Below are 27522 nucleotides of genomic sequence, written 5' to 3' on the forward strand. Positions count from 1 at the left end.
GTATACTCCATTAAATTCCACCCAACCAAAAACCAAAACCAAGTAGCCACCTCACCTGAAAAGAAACCCAATGAAAAGGAACCACGAGCGATATTATAAGTTCCACAATGCAATCGGGCATGATATAGAGCATTGTTGAGACTTGAAGAATGAGATAGAGGATTGTCCTATATCAACCAACAAAAGGATGACGACCTGAATGAAGTGTCAGAAGGAGCAGGTAGAATCATCAATATTGTTGCAGATGGCTTAGTGATCACAATATGCAGCCACACAGCTGGAAGGGTCTTGGTCAATGAGTCGTAGACCGACCCTATAAGCTAGCATGCAAGATAAACAAAATCCGAAGAGCCCATTAGTTTCACGAATGATGACTTGAAAGATGTCACATTGTCACACAACGATGTATTGGTCATCCATACAATGATAGCCAACTATGTGGTAAAATGTATCCTTATTGATTCATATCCATACAATGATAGCCAACGTACCACTTGTCGAGTTCTTCACAGACATTTGAGACCTTTGGGTAAGATAAGCTTAATGATAAGAACGAGGACCTTGCCAAGACAAGCCAAAATTACGACACAATTTTTTGTTGTATAGTCACAATCTCCCAATAATATGATTTTGGGAAGACCACTATTGCATGCCCTCTGAGTTATGGCCTTTATGTACTACTTGGCCATAAAGTTCCCTACAAATCATGGCATGGAGACAATTCTAAGGGATTAGCTCGAATTTCACAGGTGCTATGTTGTTGCATTAAAGGAAAAACAACCTGTAAAAGAGAAGACTCACTCGGGATGAGAAGAAAAGGAAGATCAACCTACGACTTGGAAAGCCACTAAGAATCGAGCTCTCCGATGTCAAAAGTAGGACCCTTTCAAGTGATTGGAATGTGTGAAGTGAACCCCCGCCTCCCTTATTTATAGGCGAAGATGGCGGGCCTCCAAAGGTTACGATTACCTACATCCAATGGCTCAAGTTTGCGATGATTGGGCTTCTCAAGAACCAAAATCGATTTAGGGTGTTTTTTAAGTTTACTTGGGATTAATAAATAATGTAAAGTCCATAAGTACAAGCAATGTAACTTTTGGATGGATCGATAAGTTTCAGAGAACCTCTTGACGGAGTATCTAACAAGAACCACCTTTGTCAGAAGCTTCCCTCACCCGAGTATAATTATCTCAGCCTTAAAAACAAGGGGCACGTGATAGGGTTCGAAGTAACCTCCAATAGAATTTAGACACATGGCAACTCCAAAGACATCCACGCTCCACCTACGAGCTCCCACCCCAGTCAACTGACATCGCCGCGGACCAACAAAACTAACCTCGGACACCCGGACTCCACCTCGCTCTAATGTTGCTCGCTTCTGGAAAGCTGGGCTCATCTTGGGTGACCTTATTCCTACCCCGATTGAACTGTTGAGCCACCAAGTGGTAGCTCCATATACAACCCAAGTTAGATGCATAACAAAGCACACTTAACCAACGCGACTTGCACCAACAGAAGCACACCCGAGATCAACCATGTGTACACAAAGTGACCACCTGACAACATCATCATTATGCATGGTCGACCAGTAAATCAGTGCTTCCTCCACACATCAACAATGTGGTACGTGAGTCACCTATACATGTCCCACTTTAGCTCCAGGTTTCTTACCCCGACCTTCAGGTGTCTTGACTGATTTCTATGTGTCTTTCCCTGCCTCTAGGGGTCCAACACCTCTTCGACACGTATTCTTTTGGCATGAATGCTCTGACCCTATGTAAAGGTTACTTCTGCATTCATTATACACTTTTTAGCCTCATATAGAAGTGTAAATAGGGTCGTGCCTTCTGCAGCCTACAATGGCACGCAGTATGTGCCAGGTTTGGGGCGTGCTAAGTCTGGGTTTTAGGTCCATGGGTTTGCACGGCACAACATGACTATGCATGCCACCCGTGGCCCACATGCCGACATGGCCCAGCCGTAGCATGGCCCGCAGGCCTGTAGCAGGCCGCACTTGGCCCACCCAAATAACTAACCAATGGGGACCCCCCCCCAACGGCTAGCTCCAATTTTTGGGGGGGTTTACAAAAATACCCCCTCAATAGCTATAAATAGTTATATAGGGGTATTAATGTATTATGGTTTTGGGGGAGAAAGAATGACACAAATGCCCCCAACAACTATATAATAGCTAGTTTATGGGACATTTTGGCTAAAGTGATAAATAACTTTATAATGACCAAAATACCCCTTCCAACAACTAAAAATAGCTAATTTTTAGGGTATTTTAGGCAATTGAATTATTTTCAATTCCTATAAATAGCCCTATCCTCCACCATTTTCATCACACCAATTCAACAATTTTCTGAATCTCTTCTCTAGTTCTCATTCTCATCACACCAATTCAACATTCTTTGGTTCTCCAATACTCAACTTTATCGAAGTTTCAACAAGAAAAGGCTTGCTCAACAGCTATGTATCTCAAGTTAGCAATTTAGAAGGCTTGGACTCTTGCAGTTGAAAGGCTTTAACCATTGAAATCAAGTTGGGATTTTGAACCAGCAACCCAGGTAAGTACAATTAAATTAATTTTTACTTTTTAGAATTTAAAATAAATGGTCGACTCCTCCTGAAACCAATTCCCTAACATACCTATTGTAAGACGACTAACTGACATCAAATCAACTTGGAAAGTAGGCACACATAATACATCATGTAGAGAATAAACAGAATTCAGAGGCAATGATTCTTTGGCAACAATATTAGCCTTTTGTCCGCTAGGCAGTAATACAGGAGGCAATGAGCAAGCTTTATTTTTGTGTGATAACAATTTAGATGATGAAGATATGTGGTCCATCGCACCGCTATCAATGATCCAATTACGGGAAATGATCTTAGAAAAACCTGGTTTGGTTACAGCATTAGCTTGAGGACTAGACCCCTCATTTTTTATGCTAAGAAGCGATAAGAGCTGCTGCAATTGAGCCTCTGATATCCCAACAATTGGTTTTCCTTCCTCTTTAGAATAGCCTTCTGAAACATGATTAGCCGTTGGTTTGCCAAACTGATTTGAGCCTGAAGTACTCTTTGCCTTTGGATGGCCTAGTGGATACCCATGTAGCTGATAATACTTCTGGACCCAATGGCCCTTATCACCACAATACGTGCATTGAGCCATGCCTCTGCCAGAACCTGAGCGTCGTCTATCAGTATTAGAACGACGCTAGCCATACTCCTGTGACCGCTGGAAATCGACTAACCGGGTTTGGGAACCATAAGGCCGATTAGTCTTCTCTGTTTCTATCGAATTACGCATAGCCATAGCAGCACTGGATTTTGCGTCGGAATGGGTTGAACTCAGGTGTCGCTGCTTCTCCACTTGACTGACTAAAAAGGAGGCTTGACGAACAGAAGGAAGCGGATTCATCAAGAGAATCTGTACGCGAATAGCATTATAAGATTCATTCAAACCCATTAAAAATTGTATTAATTTTTGTTGATCAGCTTGTGCCTCATATGCTGTATCTGAATATGTTGTCAATTCGTTCCACAGGCTCTTCAATTTTGTATAATAAGCAGAGACAGAGAGTTGTTCTTGTCGAAGGCAAGCAATATCTCGCTGAATCTCAAAGATACAAGGTGCATTATTTTGAGAAAAACGTTCACGGAGATCTTCCCAAACTTCATGAGCAGAAGAATAATAGATCACAATGTCTGAGATTTCTGGGCTGAGAGTGTTAATAATCCAGGAATGGATCATATCATTGCATCGCGACCAAGTCGCATAACCTTCAGGATCGACTTCTTCTGAAGGAGCCTTGATTGAGCCATTGACAAAACATAGCTTGTTCTTGGAATTCCAGGCCAGTGTCATAGCCCTCTTCCAAGTAGAATAATTGTCTCCATTCAAAGGTTTGGAAACCAAGACCAAACCCGGATGATCTGAATGGTGAAGGAAATAAGGATTGGAGATATCTGTGGGGGTAATAATAATTCCTGGTTTGGATATACCAGAATCGGCATTGATCTTGCCGAGAGTAGGAGTCATATTATCATTGGCCATGAAGACGGAAAAGATGAAGAGATGCTACACGAAGGAATAGAGTGCAGCGATGATTGAGTTAGGATCTTAGTCCTGCTCTGATACCATGAAAAACAGAAGGATAGCAGAAGGCTGAAAAGCAGAAGGGTCGACAGAACAGAGAGCCGAACAAGCCTTTTTCCTTGTATTGATATTATACGGTTATATATACACAGTTATACAAGAATCAAGGGATATGACTAGCTATAATTCTGGAATATAAAAAGAAGATATATACAAGATATTGACCAGGCTTAATATAGAAAATATGCAAAATCTTCCCTTTTAACACTTTTCACAAGTTGAACTCGAATAACTCGTGAAAAACTCAATTTGTATCCACCCCAATCATGACAACTTGCACTACCTCTAATGCTAGGTTTCAAAACATTCTTAACAAAAGCTTTAAAATTATCTATGCTTATTTGTATGTGAGAAAAAGATGCAGCTCATAAAGTTTGATCAAATACTTTTAGTCTTTAGCCACTAACTTAAGCGAGACTTCAAAATGGGAACCCACAATCGTCGTGTGTTGTGCTATTTCTTTGCTTCTCCATTATTATTTTCTTCAGTTGAAAGAACATTAACTTCTACAACTATATTCTTATCATTAGGGATGCAAATGGATCAAATTTGAACTAAATCAGGCAATATCCAAATTTGAATCTGATTAAAAAATTCGAAACCCGAATTGAATTTAAGATTTGAGAGATATTAAAAATCAATGTTCAAATTTGAGTATGATTAAATATTCAAATATTCGATTTAATTTAAACTCGCCCAATTAATTATTTTGGGTAATTAATAAATATTTTATTTATAAAGTATATAAATTATATGAAATATTTAAATATTTTATTTATTATATATAAGAATTAAATAACCAATCAAATTCAGATATTTATCAAATCTAATCGGATCATATCAAAATTAATTCGATTATGTGACCAATGCCCCTTAGCAGCAATAGAGCTCAAAAATAAGCAGTTGAGTTTAACTGTTATGTTTCTACTTACCTCCAAAATGGGAGGCATACATTGAGGATTATGATTTATGAAGACGTTTCACTCTCTTCTTGAGACTCACCTTCACGTTGCTCCTGATTCGTTAGTTCTAAAATGATGTACAAACCCTGTTTTGTCTTGGTATATGTGCATGTGTTTTGTGTTAATGAGTGAATGGACATTAGTTTCACTTTGAATAAATGATGTCCATCTCTTAAGTGGATAAATAACTTTCTCACCTAAGAGTAAACTTGCCAATACTTGAATGGGACAAAAATACATTTTTTTAATAATGGATTTCTATGACTAAAATGGTCATTACTTTATTTATATAAGAAATAGAAGAACATGGGTAATTGCATTTACCTGGGTAAGTAACTTACCGATCATATTGGAAGGGCGTTAGAATGTATTATGTTGGCAGGAAATCTTTTTTGGGCAAACAAGATGTTGGGATACTCATTAGAGTTAAGTGAAAGAGTCCCATATTCGAAAAGCACAATAAGTATAAGGGTCTTAAATACAAAAGTGGCCCATAACCATGTTTTCATACCACCATTGATCCGGATGGTCGGACCATTTTGGCCTGGAAACCGTCCTGGAAACCGGTTTCATTTTCTCTCAAACCCGGTCCTTGGCCAAAATTGCTATTACGTCTTTCTGCTTTAGGACACAAATTATATATACTAAACGCAGATGAGATTTCGAACAGAATAGCTGTGGCCAAACTTGTACTAAATTAATTGTCTGAGAACTGAAATCACAAGGAAAAACTAAAAACTATTTCAAAATTGGATGTTTTATGTACGTTGGCCAGTTTTATGTGTCACAAGGTGTGTGATAGAGCTTTCGGCCTTTCGGTACTCTTTCACGGCCAGGTATGAATGCATTAGCTGTAAGTTTGTTAGCAACTAAATATAATAACTGTCACCAAACCGACTGCCATGTATTTACCCTCTCTCTCTCTCTCTCTCTCTCTCACACACACATCATTCCATCAATTTTTAGTACCCTCCAACAAAGGAAGAAGAAATCCAGCAACCCTGGTCGTCGTCAGAAACCTCTGCTTCTCTTCACTTATATGCGCAAGTTAGCATGAAGTAGAAACACGCATGCTTGTCGCCTGCATGAGAATGACAGCTGCCAGATGATCCTCGCCGGCCCGACCCCTGTCAAATGCCAGATAGAATTGGCGCATCTTAGCAAATTGCTACAGCCAATTTTAGCCTCGAAGGTCTGATTGGACTTGGGTCGAGGACATTTTGGCTCTCTAACCAAGCCAACGAGTTCAACCATCCCGGTCCGACCATATATCATTTTGTGTAATTTAAGAAGAGTCATCACATTCCACTGAACCACATCTTCTGTTACAGTACTTGCTGGTTTATCTACTATCAGCTACTGCCCTACTATCCCCAAGTTGCATTCATGATTCATTTCACATTTTCAGCACGGTTTCCTCTCTCTCTCTCTCTCTCTCTCTCTCTCTCTCTCTCTCTCTCTACTGTACCCAATGTTCTCATGTCGGAGGAAGATGAAAGAAATTCACGATCTCGAGAGTGCGATAAGAGAGTGGCATTTAACGTCCTTTAAATGCCCCTACCTGCCACCCACCGCTTAGTCAGTCACCCTTCCTTCTATAAAGGAGATCAAACACCAGCTGATCAACTCAGGTGCTCAAGTAGTGAATCGTTCACTCTGAGTCTGATAGAGAGAGAGAGAGAGAGAGAAGAGATGGAGAGGTGGTGTATCATGTTAGTGCTCGCTCTAACAGTTATCAACACGAGTGCTAGAAATGTACCTAAGGACGCTGCCCTCAAAACCACTGCCAAAAACGTACCCAAGGACGCTGGCCTCAGCGACCAGAAGAACTTCATCACGTATGGTGGCGTTGGCGGCTTTGTCGGGGTTGCTGGAGGAGCTGGCGGCGGAGCTGGTGCAGGTGGTGGCCTCGGCGGAGCTGGTGCAGGCGGTGGGTTCGGTGGAGCTGGCGGAGTTGGTGGCCTCGGTGGAGCTGGCGGACTTGGTGGGCTCGGTGGAGCTGGCGGACTTGGTGGGCTCGGTGGAGCTGGCGGAGTCGGTGGCCTCGGTGGAGCTGGCGGAGTTGGTGGCCTCGGTGGAGCTGGCGGACTCGGTGGGCTCGGTGGAGCTGGTGGACTTGGTGGGTTCGGTGGAGCTGGCGGACTTGGAGGAGTCGGGGGCCTCGGTGGAGTTGGTGGAGTCGGGGGTCTAGGCGGAGCCGGCGGATTTGGTGGGCTCGGAGGTGCAGGTGGTGTTGGTGGGGTAGCCGGTGGTTTGGGTGGCGCTGGAGGAGGTGCTGGTGGTGGTTTTGGTGGAGGCGCTGGTGGTGGTCTTCTTCATCCCTGATTGGTTGCCACAATCTTACATGTCTAAGTTTCCCACTACAGTTGGCTTGCCTTTCGGGCTTAGAGTTGCTTTGGTTTCCACTTTCCACGGTTAAGTAAGTTGGTTAGGTGTAAGAGAGTACAAGGGTGTTTTCCTCTACTTAACTACTTTGACTACTATAATTTTGCTTCTACTTTTCCCCTTTTTGAGTTGTTATATGGTCTCTTTCTCATGTGATGTGATTTTCTGATGTTTTCTTCTTCGAAAACTATCATAATGGAAATGCTCTTGATTTTCATTTTAGCTGATCACAAAGGGAAAGACATTTTTTTTTTGGAAGGTAAATAAACTATCTATTTGAACAAAAGATTACCCTTCCACTTCCATCCAACTGGTGAGCTTGTTTGTTGGAACTACTGAGTCAGCCAATGGGTATCTCAATCTCAACCCCCAATCCCCATACATCTACATATATTTTGTATGATTTTTCCTGCGACTTCTTCACCTATGACATTACATTAATTCGACTCCAGCAACAACAACAACAGAAGGATCATAATGATAACGATGGATGGTCATGGTCATGGCTCAATATTCTATGCTACCTACCTTCTGCTCCTCTTAATTTGTTGGTAGGAGGAGGATGAGTAGAACACAAGAACACAGAATTAATAATAGATATCATCAACACCCATTTTACAAATTAATAGGCCTAAATATAAGCTTAACTTACCAAACCCATGGTGCCTGAAATAATGGTAGGATCCATCTAAAGGATGCCATAAAGGTTGCGGAATGGGTGGGCGAATTTCAAAAATTTCCTACATTCTCCCAACTGGGAATCACATTCCCTAAGTTTAGAATACAATATTCAAGGATCCTACTTGAACCATAATCAAACCAGATCTGTACCAAAAAAAAATTAAATGGGAGGAATATACCTGATTCGGAGAAGCAGTATCTCCCAAATTTGGTGTTCACGCCCAAAGAATGCTCCAAGATCCGTTCCTGCTGAAGATGACACAGCTGTGGATGGAACAGAACCAGTAGGGTGCGTCCTACACACTGGATCCTTCACAAGAATCCTCTGGAAACACTAAACACTGAATCCTTTTAGTCTTTGTTGCAAAACTAATGTCAAGAACAGATTTCTTGTCTTTCCTTTTTCTGCGAAGATCTAATCTTGCAAAAAAAATGGCGGCGGCAGGAGGAGAACTCTTAAGGCGAAAAGGTTGAACTGCCTTTTTCTTTTTCTGGAGTATGAATGAGATCATATCTCAATTCGCAGGAGATATCCTATATCTCTTCAAGGTGGTTTGAAATCTGATATTTCTCTCTCTTGGTAGGGTTTCTCCTCCTTTCTTCTTGATTAAGAATCCTGCTAATTAGGAGTTATCCCAATCCAAATCAGTATTTGGATAGGAGATAATCTTAATCCTATCTGCAGATAAAGTTAGCTTACTCCTAATCTTATCAGGAGGTTACCATATTCAAATCTAATTTCAATTTGGTCTCCAAGAATGGATAAGGCTAAAAGCCCAATCCTTTTACTAACATTAATCTCAGATTCGCCCCAAGGATGGGTGATCATATCAGCCCACCTCGAAATGGGCTTCTGTCCCATTAAGTGTTCAATGTCTAATTACTTTCCAATCTGCTGCCCAGTTGGGCTTCTTTGTATGGCGTGAGACCCAAGCATTGATCTATACACCAGCCACATGGGTTCGGCCCAGACTTTAAAACAAGGCCCAGCCGAATTTACTGAAAAATTCAATGAACACCTTGAGTCCATCATATGGACCCTATGGGCCCAACACTTACATTAAGTGGTCCCTGGGCCAAGCCATCTTATAAAAACCCAGGGACTGTGGGCAGGTGCAAGATTAGCCCATCAGGTATTATCCTCAATGGTCTTACACTTAACCTCTCAGCCCTTAATGATCAAGCACTGCCCGACAAGAGATGACCTCTCCCTCGGCTGCAAGGAACAGTGCCGCACTCTCCTCTCACATGGATCCTGGGAATTAAAACCATTTGCAAACAATTCGAAACAGTACATATATATATAAATATATTAATTTTGCAAAACAAAATTCCAACGATTGAAATCAACTGTCGGCAGTTTGGTTTCCATCAGAGAGAGTGCATTCCCGATCATTACCCTTTGTCCGACAAAGTGGCTGATTCTGTCACTATGATCACCCACTCAGATGAATTCTAAAACTGCCCCAACATACCCAGGTTTTGATCCCCGCTAAGGATCTCACTGAATGGCATATCAAAGGCAACCTGATCCAACACCTAATGAAGTGTCATAATCGAGTCTAGGGGTCAGGTGTAACTTTCCAGTTTTGCCCATCTATCTCCAAGGTCCAGGGCAATACTGGAAATCTGGTCCGATTCAAGGATTCAAGTAATCCCATACTGCATGTGCCTCGGGTCTTACCCTAGTGGCTGAGACAGGCCATCCCAACACTTGGTGGCACACCAGTATCAGCCTTGGCAGGATAAATCTCCCCAGACTTATCCAACGGCTGTGAACATTTAAAACTAACACGAGTCTCTATAAATGTCCAGTTTTAGGGTTTTACACAGAATTAAACCAAACAACATGAATAAAACATGCATTTTATTTATTTCCACTAAATAACAAAAGTACATCAAATCAGATTGAAGCTAAGGGCATACAAAAATTGTCTAACAGCTCCCACTTGCACTTAGGTCCAATCTGGTACAAGCCGGAATCCCATACTTTCCACGTGTTTCTCAAACACCTTCTGTGTCAGTGGCTTAGTCAATGGGTCTGCCACATTATCCGCTGACGCTACCTTCTGAATCAGGACGTCCCCTCTACCAACGATCTCCCGCAGTACATGGTACTTTCTCTCGATGTGCTTCGACTTCGAGTGAGCCCGAGGCTCTTTAGCCTGGGCGATCGCTCCATTGTTGTCACACAATAACGGGATGGGAGATGTGCTGGATGGAATCACTCACAATTCGTGTATGAACTTCTTCATCCACACGGCTTCCTTGGCAGCTTCACTTGCGGCAATGTACTCGGCCTCGGTTGTGGAGTCTGCAGTGGACCTCTGTTTGCTGCTTTTCCAGCAAACAGCACACGATCCTATCGTGAAAACATACCCATATATAAACTTTCTATCATCTGGATCCGACTGGAAATCGGCATCGGTATACCCTAGAACTTGTAGTGAACTACCATCGAATACCAGACAAAACTCTTTTGTCCTTCGAAGGTATTTGAGTATGTTCTTCACAGCAGTCCAATGCTCCTGCCCTGGGTTTGCCTGGAATCTGCTTACTACACTCACCGCCTGAGCAATGTCAGGGCGAGTGCACAGCATGGCATACATGATGCTCCCTACGGCTGAGGCATAGGGAACGTCTCTCATGCTCTCAATCTCCTCAGAAGTCTTGGGAGACATCTTCTTGGAGAGAGTGACTCCGTGCCTGAAAGGAACGTTTCCTTTCTTGGAGTTCTCCATGCTGTACCTCTTGACAATTTTGTCAATATAAGCAGTCTGGGATAATCCAATTATCCGCTTCGATCTATCTCTATAGAGTCGAAGACCCAGTATGTATGAAGCTTCTCCAAGATCTTTCATGGAGAACTGTTGTGATAGCCATACCTTGACCGAAGTCAACATTCCTACATCATTCCTAATGAGTAGGATATCGTCCACGTACAACACCAAAACGGTGATCTTATCCCCACTAGATTTCCTGTAAACACAGGACTCATCCGGATTCTACTCAAAGTCAAACGTTTTGACTGCAGAATCAAAACGGATGTTCCAACTCCTAGAAGCCTGCTTAAGTCCATAAATGGATCTATTAAGTTTACATACCATGTGTTCCTGACCAGCAGCAATGAAGCCTTGCGGCTACTGCATGTAGATATCTTCACTAAGATCTCCATTCAGGAACGCGGTTTTGACATCCATTTGCCAAATCTCGTAGTCATGGTACGCTGCTACAACTAGCAGGATTCTAATGGATTTAAGCATGGCCACGGGCGAAAAGGTTTCCTCATAGTCGATGACTTCTTTTTGAGTATACTCTTTCGCCACCAAGCGAGCTTTAAAGGTCTCAATCCTGCCATCGGGGCCCTTCTTCCTCTTGTAGATCCATTTGCAACCAATTGCTTTTACCCCGGGGGGCGGATCCATTAGAGTCCAGACTCCATTGGTCTTCATTGAGTCCATTTCAGCTCTCATGGCCTCCACCCACTTCTGGGAGTCTATGTCTAACATAGCTTCCGCGTAAGTCACGGGATCCTCTTCACTAGTCAAGGTTTCCACCAGGTAACTATCCTGGTCATAATATCGGACTGGTGGTCTGGATACCCAGGTGGTTCTTCTAGGTTGGTCATTACCTAGAATTTGTGGGACATCTCCCACTGCTCCTGAGCTCTCCTCATCAAGAACTATTTCCTGACGATGGGTGTCCAGGATGTAATCGGATTCTAAGAATTGGGCGTTTCGACTGCAGAACACTTTCTGCTCTCCTATAAACAGGCAACGACTGGTTTTAGATTCCAACTTGTCCGCACTTGTTCTTTTAACGTGTGCAGGACAACCCCAAATCTTCAAGTGTCTTACACTTGGCTTCCTTCCGGTCCAAAGTTCATATGGAGTTTTCGGAACTGATTTGGTTGGAACCCGATTCAGCACGTAGATAGCAGTCTCTAATGCGTATCCCCAAAAGGATGTGGGTAATTGTGAGCGTACGAGAAGTGACCGGACCATGTCTAACAAGGTCCTATTCCTCCTCTCTAAAACACCGTTGAGTTGAGGTGTAGCAGGAGGAGCTAATTGTGACACTATCCCATTGGCCTTTAAGTAGTCCCTGAATTCGTCAGAGAGATACTCGCCACCTCGATCTGATCGAAGGGTCTTAATTTCTCTCCCTAACTGTTTCTCGACTTCCTGTCTGAATGAAATATCAAAATTTATATAAGAAAACTATAACATATAAAAAATTATAAAAATATATTAAAATGAAAATATCTGAAAATTACAAAAAAAATATCCTTTTGGCATTGAAAAAGTCATAAAAGTACTTTCATAAAAGTATTTTGATAAAATTACTTTCATAAAAGTGTTTTTATAAAAACACTTTGATAAAAATACTTTCATAAAAGTGCTTTTATAAAAGCACTTTAATGAAAGTACTCTCATAAAAGGTACTTTTATAAAGTACTTCCATAGAAGTGCTTTTATAAAATTACTTTCATATAAATATTTTTATAAAAGTACTTTCATAGAAGTCCTTTTAAAGTACATTCATAGAAGTGCTTTTATAAAAGTGCTTTCGTGTAAAAGTACTTTATAAAAGTGATTTCGTAAAAGTACTTTTATTAAAGTGCTTTCGTAGAAGTGCTTTCATAAAAGCACTTTTGTGAAAGTGCTTTCGTAAAAGTATTTTTGTAAAAGTGCTTTCGTAAAAGTATTTTTCATAAAATTACTTTTATAAAAGTGGTTTTGTAAAAGTGATATATCCCGGCTTCAATTCTGATCAGTTTCAAATTGGATAAGGATTTGGCCTCATAATCGGATTATTAGAAATTTGGTTTAGGTCCAATTCAGACCAATAAAATATAGACCAATTTATTTTGGATTAGCCTAATTCAATAATTATAACAAACCATCCAAATCCAATTTAATAAGACTTAGATCGGATTGAAAATAATCCAAAACCGATCAATTAACACCCTTAATCCGAATTATCATTTGTGCGTACCTTTTCTGTCATAGGAGCTTTGGAAGCCCCAATCAAATAAAACAAACCAGGACTAGACCAATCAAAGCTAAACCGAACATATCACAAGGTGAGCAGCTGGAAAAGACCCTTGTTAGTTGTATATACATATGCATTGCAGAAAATACAAAGACTCAGATTGGATTGGGTAGGGTTCAATTGGGCCCATCCAACTTGTAGTCTTAGCAATTTTTGATAATTGGTGGGGTGAGTTGAGTTCTATTAAGTTTGATTAGAGTTAAAGCTGGACAATGCATGATTCAATGTTAATTGATGATGTATTGGGCTAAGTGCAATATTTGAGTAAAACCTAGGCTCTATTTGGGAAGAGTGCAAATACAAATCCCTCATATATGTTCAGTGCAAATACAAATACAAATATCCATGGTTATGAAAGTGACAGCATTTATATGTACTTGTACTTTTTTCAAACGAAGTCTTAGGTAGGGGTGTTCACGATTCGGTCTTTTTTAATCGAACTGGTATTATCAATTTTTAGAAAACTAGTAACCGAAATTAAATTGAAGCCAGTTGGTTAACTGGTTGATCGATCCTATTTGTCTGTTTTTCAGTTTTTTATTTTTACAATATATATTATAAAAATATATAATATAAATATAAATATATATAATATTATATTTAAAATAATAAATAATATATCATATATTATAAATATATTTATATATATAATATACATAAATATATAGAAAATATATAAAAATATATGTATATCGGTCGGTTCGGTTAATCGCCGGTTTTCTATATTGGTTAACCGAAACCGAATTAGTACCTTTGGTTTTTTAAAACATCGAACCAACTGGTTCGATTTCAGTTGGTTTGGTTTTTTTTTTTTTTTTTTTTTTTGCTCACCCCTAGTCTTAGGGTCTGTTTGATTTACAATCGGAATCGGAGTCGGAATTGGAATGGTCTATTCTCATAGTCTATTTGGTTCAAACAATGGGAATAAAAATTGAAATCAACAAGAATGGGATTTTGTTCCCAAGGGAGGTAAAGGGAATGGCCATTCCCTCAAGTGGGGGAGTGGCCATTCCCTCAAATGGGGGAATGTCATTCCACCAAGAATGGGAATAGGAATGGGATTCTGATTCTGCCCAACCAAACAGTTGGGATCGAAATAGCTCATTTCAATTATGATTCCAAACCCACCCCGATATGCGCAAACCAAATGAGGCCTTATTTTATTTTTTTTCTTCTATTTTGGGTGGGAGGAGGGTTTGATAAGAAATTGAACATGAGAATATATAAGATTTGATGTGCAGAAAAGAACATTATAGCTCCTGTAAGAAGAGAGGTGATCTACTACTAGCGGGGACCTATGCAATGCACAGGATTTGTTAAGCGAAAGCTAAACAATAGAAACACATAAGAGTATATAATTGTTTTATATTTTTTTAATTTTTAAATAATTAATAATTATTTATATTTTATATACTACTTTTAATAATTTTTTTTACAATACAAAAACAACAATAATTAATTTTAGTTAGGGTTGTTTATCAAATTGATGAAACCGACCAACCCTATTTCTAGTATTTCCAACAACTTTGGTTCAACTATTTCCCAACCCAACAAGGTTGGATAAGTTTCGTTTTGGTCATTTGTAAACCAACCAAAATTGAACAAATATAATTTTTAATTATGAAAAAGTAGGAAAGTTCCAATATTTCTTAGTTTAAAATATTTTATATTATAAATTTATTTTTTAATAACATCACTGTAATTTTTAAATTTAATTTTTGAAGCTTAAATCTTTTGGACCAACTAACCAAACCAAAAATCAACCCGAACTGATACAACCCAAGTTGGCTGGTTTTCACTAATGGACAATCGCTTTCCGTTGACCAACTCCCCAACCTTACTAGGTCGATTTGGTTGGCCAAATAACCTACAACCAAACTGAACCAACCTGTGAACACTCCTAATTTCATCTAAATTAATAGTCTAATGTCTAATAAATAACAATAGTCTAATCTCCAATAATTATTGAAAATGTATAGAAAAAATACATGATTATTGAAAATATATTGATAATGAAAATGCAATAAATAACTAATAAAAAATGATAATTACAAAAAATACAATAAAACACTAAAAAATATATTAAATTACTCAATAGATAATGCAATATCAAATAATAGTTTAATCTCTAACAAATATTAACCAATAAATTATAACAAAAATACAATAAATTAAATTTAAAAAGCTAAATAATAGTAGTTTAATCTCCAATAATTATTAAAAATTTTATATTAAATAACAAAACAAAAGTAGATTTGTACATAATTATTGAAAATATATTTATCACAAAAAACAATAAATAATTACTAAAATACAAAAAATATCGATTTTAGTATATATAAATATATGATATATATAGATTAAGATTTTAAAATTATTATTAATAAATATGAATTTTTTGAAAGTTATTTTCTAGAATTATTAATTAATATAAGTAAAATTATTTATTTACAATATTATTTAGTTATTTAAGTAATATCATTATTTAAATTTTGTGAAATATTAAATTATTATTAATTTGAGTTTTACGATATAATTATTTTTTTTCTATTTGGGCGGGGGTAGGTTTGATAAAAATGGAAATAAGAATATATAAGATTTAATGTGAAGAAAAGAACATCATAGCACTTGTAAGAAGAGAGGTGATTTGCTACAAGTTGCAGGGTCCAAACAAAATTGATTAAACACTCACAATTTTACAATGTATATGGTAGGGGTGGCAATTGGGCGGGTTGGGTTGCGTTCATCTTCAACCCAACCCATCTAATCCGCCAACCCATTAATGACCCAATTATATAAAATTAAATGGGTTGGGTTCAACCTAAACCCACTTCAACCCAATCCAACTTGCCCAAACCCATTAATATTATATTTTTGGACTTAAAAAATGAACTAACTCTCTCTTAACAAACAAGTTGAACGTAGCTTGGTGGTAATTGTAGTTATTATTTACACAAGTGGTGAAGGTTCCAATCACATTATACATATGAAATTTTTACACAAGCGGCAAAGCCATTTGACTATGTTTGGGTTTCGGGTTTGACCGAACCACTTAGGTTCAAACCGGTCAGACCAACTTAAACCATTTAGGTTCAAAGGTGGTTGAACCGTTTAGATCTAGATCAGTTCAGTTAGACTGGATCGAATCGGTCTAGTCAATGGTGGATTGACTTGAACTGGATCATATCAGGTTTGTGCACGGGTTTGGGACCCGAACCGGGTTGAAGTAAGTAAATCATGTCGGTTCAGATTTGGGGCGGTTGTGTGGATATTGGTTGGACGAACGATCCAAGTCGTGCAAATCATGCGGAGGCTGAATCATCTTGCCCGAAAATTACCAAATTTGGATCGACCCAAAACAACTTTTACCGGGTTGGGTCAGATTGTGTGAGTATTGGCTGGACCGAACGACCCAAGTCGGATAGAGTAAGTGGCACCAAATCATCCCGTACAGGGTCTATGTCGGATTCGGGTTGACCTGGATCAGTATATGCTGGATTGGGTCATACCGCATTAAACGGGTCCAGACTTGAGTCAAATTGATTTGGATTTATGTTGGGTGAAATGTATTGATTCAAGACAAAACTAAATTTAGTCAATAATTAATAAAAAATAATGCATTAATTATAAATTATTTAATTCAAATGAAGAAAATTAAAAAAAATGCTAAATAATTAATACTTATGTCTATAATGGTTAATCCAATGGTTATCCATAACCTAATCTATGTAAATGAGCGAATTGGGTGATGAATTGATCACACAACCCGCCAAGTAAATGGGCGGGTTGGGTGGGCTAGATACTGAGTGGGTTAAAAATTGTCACCCCTAATATATGGCAATAATCAAAGTGAAATGGTAAAATAGATTTCATGTTGAAAATTCCATATAGTTGGTACAAGGTTTAAATGATGAAAATGGTCTATAGGTGAAGCCCTGTAAAGTTTTACCTTAATCAATTCAATAATTATAACTCAAGCACACAAGCTAGTTTTTTTTTTTTTCCTTTTTTTGCATAGACATTCAATATTACTTCTAGATTGTCGAAAAAATATATATAACGAGCCCTCCGGCCAGTCAAGAGGATTAGTAAACACATTTGAAAACTTTAGTTATTATAAATCATCTGAAACACGTTTGAAAACTTTCCCTCCTCTTATCAAATCAAATTTACACATTTTTTAGAGTTTGAGATATTAATGCAGATGAGCTCCAATCTTTGAAAAGTTAAGGAGTCGTTTGGCAAGTCTTTTTTAGAAAATCTTCTAGTAGACTTGATAGTCAAAAGACGATGTGAGTTTTTACATTATAATCTTAGCAGCTTAAAGACCGTTTGATTAAGGTGCATCTTTCCCCACAAATACGAGTTGGTAAAAAAAAGCGAAAAGCTTCATTTGAAGCTTTTTGAAAATAGTCTGAAATGGGCCTCCCACATTTTTTGGGGGCTATGGCTTTTGGCGAATAGATCTTTTCCCAACCAAACGGGAAAAGACAAAAACATTGGCTGCTAGACTTCTAAAAAGTTGACAGCCCATGCAAAAAGACATGCTAAACGAGGCCCAAGCCTTTTGGTACCAAACGGTTCAAATCCTACTTCAATCTTATCGAAAACCGCCTTTGTAATTCACAAGCCTAGCAGCCCTAGCTATTCTCTAACATATATAATCTCTTATTTCTCATTTGGAATTAAGACTTAGGCCCCGTTTGGTTCGCAAGAATGGGGGTCTGGAATTGGAATTGGAATGGGCTATTCTGATTCCAAACATTTGGTTGGACGGAATCGGAATCCCATTCCCATTCCTATTGGAATGGCCATTCCATGCCCCTCCCTTGGAAATGAAATCTCATTCCTATTGATTCCAACTCCCATTCCTATTCCCTTTATGAACCAAACAATGGGAATGGACCATTCCGATTCCAATTCTTATTGCAAACCATACAGACCCTCATTTTTTAAGGAGTAGAAATACAAAAATATAAAATGCAAAGCCTTGTATTATTTTGTATGCATTTGTATTATACATATTTGTATTTATACTATTGTCAAACCGAGCCTAAAAAGTAAGGGTCTGTATGTTACTATTGGAATCGGAATCGAAATTGGAATGATCTATTCTCATAATCAGTTTGGTTCAGATATGAATGAGACCGAGAATTGGAATAAGCAAGAATGAGATTTCATTCCCAAGGGAGAGACAGAGAATGGCCATTCCCTCAAACGGGAGAATGCCACTCTCTCATGGGAAAGGCCATTCCAATAAGATTGGGAATGAGATTTTGATTCCACCCAACCAAACAGTTGGAATTGGAATAATCCATTCCGATTCTGATTCCGGACCCCTATTCCTATGAACCAAACGGGGCCTAAGTTTTAATGAATAAGAAATAGCCTTAAGGCTTAAAAAAAATGAATGTATCTATACATGATAAGGTCAGAGCCCTAGGTGATTTTGGATCCAGTTCTTTCAACTGCCATTCCTTGGATATTGCTAAGCAGCTCAACTTAAGCTTGAGACCTCCCAAATGGACCCCACAAAAGTTCCGCCTCCAAAAGTTTTTCTAATGGTTTATTAGTCCATAATTTGAAACAGAATATTGAGATTTGTGGATCAAGAATCGTAAATTTCTATCATTACAAAAGCCAGCTCATTCGTTGTATATGGGTCTCCTGATGTTTGGGAGGGGGGGTAAATATGAGCCCATAATCATTGCCAATATTTACTTGTGGACCATTATATTAGAAGATTGCACAGGTGGCCAATCCAGAGGGTTTCCTACTTGGTAGATAGCTTGCTTCATTTGCCACATCAGCCCTCCACATGTTAAAAATCTGGCAGGTAGTGTAGGGAAGCTCCCTGCTTATATAACCCCCATTAGGGGATGGGAGCCTTAATTTAGCCTTTACATGTACCTAATTGTGAACGACAGCCATAGAAGAATGTATCACATGGGTCACGGACTCACGGAGTCAAGCATCCGATTAATAATGCAGAGTTTATTTTGATTGGTTTAATTAAAGCATCAAAACAAATATCAAATGCATAAACAGCTGGCTACTTCTTGTCATATGTGAATCATCAGATATATTCACTGTGAAATAAATCTATAGAATCATTTGAAAACAAGGCTAATCAGGACAAACAGATACCCCTTCTTGTGGTGGGCAATGGATAGAAGAAAAAGGCTCATGGAGGGATATGCACCCCACAGAGAATCGGCCAAAGTTACAACTCATGAAAGAGACAATGGGCACTAGGAAGGCATCCCTCTACAGGGACACAGCGACCCCTTTATGGGTGTATAAATAAACCAGATTCGCATCATTCAGTAGGGACTGGGGTGCCTCAAATTAGTAAGTACTTTTGGGCATGGCTCGTTTGGTCTTGGGTTGTGTTGCTTTCCTGCTTTTGACTAGCTTAGCTCACTCTGCCCGGTTTCTGAGCTTTCTGCCTTCGTATCAGCCGGGACTCATACCACCATGGCCTCCATTCAACGGTAGTGGAGGTGGCGGTGGAGGTGGTGGCGGTGGTGGTAGTGGGTCGGTCCCTGGTGGGTCATTTCCAGGTGGAAAGAGCTTTGGGTTCGGGAGTCCTGGTAAAGGCAAATTTGGGTTTGGGTTTGGGTTTGGGTTTGGTTATGGTTACAATGGGGGGAGTGGATTCGGTAGTGGATCAGGTCGTAGTGGGAAAAATGGTGGTGGAGGTGGCGGAGGTAGCAAGCCTGGTGGCGGTGGCTCTGGCTTTGGAGGTGGCAATGGCCATGGTCGTTGATCTGGTGGAGAAAATAGTCTGTAATCTCTCTTTGCAGTATATGAATTATGTGATATTCTCGCTGTGTGTGTGTGTGTCTAATGGAGCATTTGCTTCCTTTGTAATGTGAAATCTGTAACAAGGAATATAATTCATGTTGTGAGTAAGTTCTTGCTACGTAACTTCATTGCAATTATTTCTTCTCTCTTTTGAGTTTCTAATGGCTTCATGGTTTGAATATTTCTTCTTTTTTCTTCTTTAATTTCACCTGCAGAAAGCGAATTGAGTAAGAAATTCAATTGAAACGATCAAGAATAAGAATCCAAATCCATCCATGTTTCATGGGCTTGAGTTTCGGTTTCTTTTCATTTTTTGCAACAGAATTGCAACGCTGGGTTGGTTGCCACTCGCAACAGTCCACAATGCAACCCATTTTCTGCACAGGGTGCAATATTCGATATACACTCGCAGAACAAGGTGAAACTTACAACGAACATTATGCAAATTGAATGCAAATCAGGGTCCATTTGTTTCAGAGGGGGAATAGGGGTTCAACCATTGAGTGGAATCTAAATCCAATTCCCATTCCTGGTGGAATGCCATTCTTCAAGAATCGCCATTCCCTTCCACTCCCTTGGGAATGATAATCTTAATTCCATCTTATTCTAATTTTGATTTTGATTCTGTATGATCTAAACATGGTCATTCCAATTTCAATTTCAAGCGATTTTGATTCCGGATCGACCACAAATCAAATAAATCTCAAAATCCCGATTCAAATACAAACCAAATAAAACTTAGAACCATATTTTGTGCAACTTGTAAATGGCATAAAGTACAACAAAGAAAATGTTCAAATCAAGAAGATAAAACTTAAAAGGGAAGTTAAGTACAAATAATTCAAGTGTTTGTGGGACCTGCAAGGAAAAAAAGAAAAGCTTTGTGAGATTTGTATTGATTAATCGACTGGTTTGCTCTACAAGGTGGTTGGTAATAACTTTTGCTAATTGTAATAGAGACTTGGAATCGAATCCTGTTTGCACCTGGGTTTGAGGATGGGTTATCCCGTTGTTTAGCCCTTTAAAAGAAATTAAAAAAATAAATAAATACTGATTTTCTCGGTGTTTGTTTGGGAGAATTAATTTAACAAAATTATTTCCTCGAGTATCAGTGATTTTGAGGGTTTGGGAATCACCTATTTTTCCATGAAAACATGATTTGGTAGAAATAATGAATAATGCTGACGATATAATTTCTCAGGAAAAAAAAATGAAACCAGTACTGGCCGATTCCTCTATCAATTTTTGAGGAATTTATCTTATCAAATGGGATTTTTCACATAATTCAAGAAAATAACTGATGTAACAAATTTACAAGTTGGAATCAGCAAATTGAGCAAATTGAGTCCTCCAACCAAACATCCCTAATCCCTGAATCACCCAGAAAATTCACTGAATCAACCCAGAAAATTCACTGAATCACCAATTCAACCATCCTATCTACAACACTGTTGTGTTACAGGACACTCAATGGTATTTGTCCCATTATATAACAGAGGATGTAACCCCACCATCCAATAGGTCCCACCATGTAGACTTTATGGAGTAAAATACCGATTTGAAAGTTGATTGCAACAATAATAATTTGCTGAATAAATTTTCAAGCTGGAGATTGCCTGGATTAGATGGTTAAAAACTTAAAATTCATAGGATCTTGCTGTTCTTTCCATAAAACCAAGGCAAGGCCCTCACAATCCTTTGAATGTACTGTAGAGCTAGGTAGGTAGAACCTTAACTTTGATGGGTTACGACAATACTTTGATCTCGTAGCTAGCAAAACGGTCTAGGGTGGACCCCAGCTAAAGAAAGGTCAGATTAATCAAACCAATTATATAGAGTCTATGTCTGTATTACGTGTTTTAGGTTTTGATATTATGTCATAAATATAATTGAATCAGGATTGGTTTTGGGTGTTGATCAAGATCCAATTCGACTATACATTAATCTAATCATGCTCATATATATGTTTATTAGTGTATTACAAATATACCCCCGGTTTATATTGCTTAGACCAGCCAGGGACCTTAGCAAACTACCATGCATCTTCATGATATTCTTGTGATATTATTATATTGCCATGTCCTTATATGTCAATTTACAAAAATGGATAATTTCCAATTATTCAGTTAAAAGTTTAAAACTAAAAATTATTTCTGTCTTGTCAGGTCAGTCCCATGTGGTCAAAATTTATAATTATTTCTGTCTTGTCAGGTCTGTCTTGGGCAGCAATATTTTTTATCTACAAAATTGGGGTTCTATATGAGTAATAAAAAATATGGAATATGGAGATAAAAGTAAGATATTGCAAAGCATATACCGGATTTCAGACTTAATAAGGCCAGACTCATGCTCTTACTACTTGATAGTTGAGGCAAGGGGTGGCCACGAGTCGAGTCTTTCATCAATTATTTTCATGAAAAGCTTAGTTTAAATCGAGCTTTTAGTTAAATTGAAGTCTGATATATAGGTTTATTTGCTAATTGAGTTGAGTTCGATTCCAGTGAAATTCAGTTTGTGAGGCTCACGGGCTTAGTATTAAATAAATAAGTTTTATTATATATTATAATATTTTTTTAGTATGATATTTTTATTTTAATGTACAATAGTAAATAACTTTTATAATTCTTAATTTTGTCTAAAAAATTTTAAAAAAAATTATGCATATAAGTTTTATTTTAAAAAATTGACTTATAGTCAAGCTCGAGTCAAGCCGAGCTGAGCTAGAACTTGCGAGCTATGAACCGAGCCGAGCTTGAGCTCGAATAGCTAAGTATTCTCCTCGGCTCAAGCTTGGGCATGGACATTTTCTATTAATAAGTCATAAAGCCCAATACAAATTCAATGTGTGAATAGGTATAGTTTTGTGCATGGATTTGGATCATTTGGTTTTATAGACTCATTGGTTCATGGTCCGTCTATTTGACCTAGATCAAACCCAACCCATTGACCACACTAACAATAAACCAAAACATGCTTCATAATGTCTCTAACGGGTGGAATAGATAAATGATGATTTTTGGCCCAAAAACTATCCAAGCAACCAGTTCCATTTCATCTTTGACTTGGTCTTTTTGCTAAAAATGGTTGATTTAGTCATTGACCCATTGACTTGGATAGACAAATTGTCAATCCATTTGACTTGGACAACGATTTTTGCCCGTTTCTTTATTTTAATTACTTTAAAAAAATGAAATATGTTGTCCATTCAAACTAGATGGTCAAATAGTTGACTCAGAAACTAATGGCTAAAGTAGTTATAGTTCCATGTCAGTTTTTAAACCATTGGCTAAAATTGCTGATTATTTGGAGATAACATCAACACCCCATAGGAGACCAAATCTGCTCCTCACACAAGGCACCTCACACCAATCTCACATACACTTCCTACCGTGCATTGGGAACATCTCCCGTACTTATAAGTTATTATTCACGGGAGATGTTCCCAATGCATGGTGGATGTGCCTATGAGGCGCCCAAGTGTGAGGAGGAGATCCCATTCCACCCCATAGGCGCCTCACATGCCAATTCACATATGCCTCCTACAAGTGCCCTACCATCCCAACTAGGTACTGGGAGCATCTCCCAATGGCAAGTCCAGGAGATGATCCCAATACATGGTTGGGATGTGCTCTGGGGCGCCCTTCGTGGGGTGCAGATGTGAAATCCTCACATGCACATCTCAGTGTGCACTAGGAATATCTCCCATGATAGTCATTGGGAGATATTCCCAATGGCCAATCGGGATGTGCTGTGGGCATTGTGGAGCATGCACCTTGTGGGGTGCCGTGTGAACTCGATTTATTTTATGAAAAAAGGGAGAATGACCAATAAGCCCAGATCAGAATTTTATAGTCCCATAGTACATGCATCTTGATCGTGAATGGATGCCAAATTCACGGGCAAGATGTGGCTTATGGGGAGAGAGGGCTAATAGTAGGGGGGGTTGGAATTCAGAATTCTGCATCGGGTGTATTCGTACTTCATAAAAAAATACAGAAATTGTTTGGTCCATCCCATTTTGAAAATCAGACCGGGTGTGTAAGGCCATGTAGATCATCATCGGGTTTGGATATGGAGCAAATTAAGCCATGTCTAGATCATCGGGATGGATCGAATGTTTCCGACGATGATGGGTCCTCCTTTGGCTTGGAGCTCCTATGGAGTTACATGCCCGATCCGTATATGGCCAAAACAGTCTACATATGCATTTGGGATGCGTCATGCGTGTTCCAAACCCGACCCAAATTTTGTTTGGATCATTATTGTTATATTAGGATTGGACTTATTTTTGAATGCGAATCTTTACGGATACAAGCTCAATAAATACGGGGACAGAAATGGGGTCTAAGATGAGGTTGAACCACTCCATTCCATGACTTGGGTTGGGTTGGAAATTCTTTATATTTTCAATGGGCCTGATCCCTAACCCAAGCCCCTGTAGTGGAACTCCTTTAAATCGGGCCTGGTCCATTGAAAATGTGAATTTTTGGGTCATTTCGATTATTCAATACATGTAATGGCTTCAACCAGTATCCGATTGTTCAAATTCGAACTTGACTCGACTATAATCGGACTCCACACCGATAAAAGCACTCATTTGTGCTTGGGAAATAAGTCTAAAAATAAGTATTTTTCAAAAATTGAACTTATTTTTAAGTATTTATTCGATTAGTGTTTATTTTCTTTTTATCCCATAACGTCGTTTTGAAAATACCTATACTACCTCTATTTTAAATAAGTCAAATTTCACCAAACACACTCATGAATGCTATCAAATAAGTACTCCCACTAGGTGTTTAAAATTTACATTGTACGTGTATTAGTAAAATTGGTTTAAATGTTACATTTTGGTTAAATTATCTTAAAATTAAATTCCATATAAATTATTTTCCTTCATTTTGTTTAAAAAATACGATATTAAAGTCAAATTTAGTTATTTTTATTAATAATATATAATAATTTAATCATTTTTAGTTTAATTTATTAATACTCTACGGACTCTAATGTCCGGTTGCAATCCTAGATCCGATTCAAATTCGACTATAAATGGATCAAATGTGGAAATGCCTACGTCCGATTCGATCCGGTCCGTTTGCAGCCCTACTCCCATATTTGTAAAGGCGGGAAACCGAGAGCGAGGAGTGAGCGAACGAGAGCGAGAAATGGAGGGAGAAAGAGCAACAGGTGATTTGCAGAGCTTACTGCAGGCCATCAGAGCTTCAGAGGTTGGGTCATTTTAACCTGGATCGTTTTTTTTGCAGTGCAAATTTATGGAATTTCTCTTTTGTTTAATTTTTGTTTATACTTGTTTCTTGCTGGTATGCCTTCAGATTTCAAGTAAAAACCAATTTTTATTCTTCCTTGGGTCATTAACGTTATCTAATCGTAGATAAGAGTGGCAGAAATACATGCATTTGCAGTTTCCGAGAATCCTCCAAACAATTCAGTTGAACATGTATGCGAGGGTCCTGTGGGTTATTTTGTGACCGATTTGCTTGGCTCTTTGTTTCTGGGGAAACTTTAAAATGGTAAAACTGGATGAAAAGTATGAGAAAATTCATGTCTGAGGATGTTTTCCTTTACAATTCATTGCACAATGGTTTGGTTTATTGCATTAGAAGCAGATTCCTGAGTGTTGAATATTCTAGACATGATATACTTTAGTATAAGAACCTGGAGAACGTGAGAAATCAGTCATCTGAACCTGTTTGGAGATAGGTTATAGACTAGAGCTATGACTATTTGGAAAATTATGCAGATGATTTTTTTTTTGTCTGGTTATATGTTAGTGCAGTTGCATTCCTTTTTAGTGGTTACCTTTTGGGATTTAGGTTGTGTTTGGTGCCATTGCTGTTTCCACCTGAAACGTTTTGGGTTTACCAATAAAATTAGCATACAACTGTTATTGGAGGCTGTTTACAGTTTTAAAAGGCATACCTTAAAAATGCACGTGTACAAGGCTGTTTTGTAGAAATGTCAAATTGACGTTCCTTGCTTTGGGGGGGTGAAGTCTAATCGTTCTAGCTGAAGTAACTCTTGTATGCGATGTGAGAAGACATACTTTTCACCAATTTTTATTGAAGAACCGAAAAATTTTCACGTAGAAACAGCAATGGTACCAAATATAACCTAATAAATTAAAGGCTTGAATAATTGCTAGCCACAAAATATTATCTTTCTCTAGTTCTAAATTCTTATGAGTTGTAATGAGGTTTATGTTTCAAACTTGTGGTTCTTGTACAGCTGGTTGTTAACGATTTGAACTCTTTTGTCCTGCAGGTTGTTGAAAATCGCATCAAACTTATCAATCAACTTGCGCATGTGGACCTTCAAGAGAAGTCTGACCTAGCTTCTCTTGTTGAATGCCTATCAGTATCCATTCTATTCTGCAATTTCATGTTGTTTTCCATGTCATTTGTTTTTCTTTTTCATCTCTCTCTCTCTCTCTTATATATATATATATATTTATATAGTTGACATATTTATTTATCCTACAAACATTTTTACATATATTTATGTGGTATAGGTCTTGTTCAATTTGAAAATATTTAGATAAATGCACGGTTCTGTACTTTCTTGATATGAGAAAGAAAGTAAAGACTATAGACAAATGTTTATATAATGTAAACATATCCTATATGATTACTGTCTTTGAACTATATTTTCGGTCTAGTATGATGTTTTAAAACATGGAGGTGTGAGACAAAGTGCTGGGAACTTCTGATGCATGAGCCATATGCTTTGAGGGTGATGCCTTAAGCCTCAAGAGATCTCAATATTTTAAGAAGAATTAAGCATGCATTAAAATGACTAGATTTTATATAAAATGAAGGCATACATGAATTATTCACGATGCAAACAAGGATTACAAGGTGGTGAGAGCTCTTTTGGGATCCTTCTAGACTATTGGAGAGTTTCTTAATGTAAACCAAAATCTCAAAAGGTTGTTGAAAACCAGATAGTTGAGTGAGTTGTAATGAATAGGAGTATTATAATCCTTTTGACTGTTTCTTTTAAGTTAATAAAACATGGGAATTTAACGTATGATTTGGTAATTCTGTTCTTTTTTCGGAAGATATTTGGGTGGGCTCTCAACCTCTAAAAAATTGTTTCCCCTCCCTGTACTCTATCTTCCTCTTCAAAAGGGAGTCAATTTCAAGATTTCTTTCTCTCCTAGTTCTCCCCTTGTCTTTGAATTGGATCTTTGGGTTTCATAGAGGTTTAAGGGATGATGAATCTGCTTGTGTATCTAAGCTCTTGCTTCTTTTGGACTCTGTTTGTTTGGAACTCTCTAAACCCGATAGAAGAATTTGGACCCTAACTCCTAATGGTTCCTTTACTTGTGCTTCTTATCTCAAGTCCCTCTATTTTGCCCCTCTCTCTTTGGAGTTCCCTGTCAAAGAAATCTGTTCAAAGCCCATTCCCCCTAAAGCAACTATTTTCTGTTGGGAAGCTTTTTGTGGTAAG

General features: G+C 38.3%; 3 protein-coding genes across 8 annotated transcripts in view; 2 read left to right on the top strand and 1 right to left on the bottom strand.

The window, feature by feature from the left end:
* Positions 1-3223: 3223 nt before the first annotated feature.
* LOC148878561 (uncharacterized) lies at positions 3224-4063 on the bottom strand. Its single transcript, XM_088972753.1, has one exon. It carries the CDS (start codon positions 4061-4063, stop codon positions 3224-3226), a length of 840 nt encoding a protein of 279 aa, XP_088828879.1.
* Positions 4064-6700: 2637 nt separating this feature from the next.
* On the top strand, positions 6701-7729 carry LOC148878562 (uncharacterized). Its single transcript, XM_088956558.1, has one exon. It carries the CDS (start codon positions 6820-6822, stop codon positions 7450-7452), a length of 633 nt encoding a protein of 210 aa, XP_088812684.1. The 5' UTR covers positions 6701-6819; the 3' UTR covers positions 7453-7729.
* Positions 7730-25147: 17418 nt separating this feature from the next.
* Positions 25148-27522, top strand: part of LOC148878563 (holliday junction resolvase) — a 45409-nt gene continuing 43034 nt past the window's right edge. For all 6 annotated transcript variants that reach the window (XM_088956598.1, XM_088956591.1, XM_088956606.1 and 3 more), the window contains exons 1-2: positions 25148-25280; positions 26335-26427. In XM_088956598.1, coding sequence (XP_088812724.1) covers positions 25218-25280; positions 26335-26427 — 156 coding nt within the window. In that variant the 5' untranslated portion in view covers positions 25148-25217. The remainder of the gene's footprint in view (positions 25281-26334; positions 26428-27522) is intronic.

This window comes from Nelumbo lutea, chromosome 1, assembly GCF_056320005.1.
Source record: "Nelumbo lutea isolate HS-2025 chromosome 1, American lotus-T2T, whole genome shotgun sequence".
In the NCBI taxonomy this organism is placed as follows: Eukaryota; Viridiplantae; Streptophyta; class Magnoliopsida; order Proteales; family Nelumbonaceae; genus Nelumbo; species Nelumbo lutea.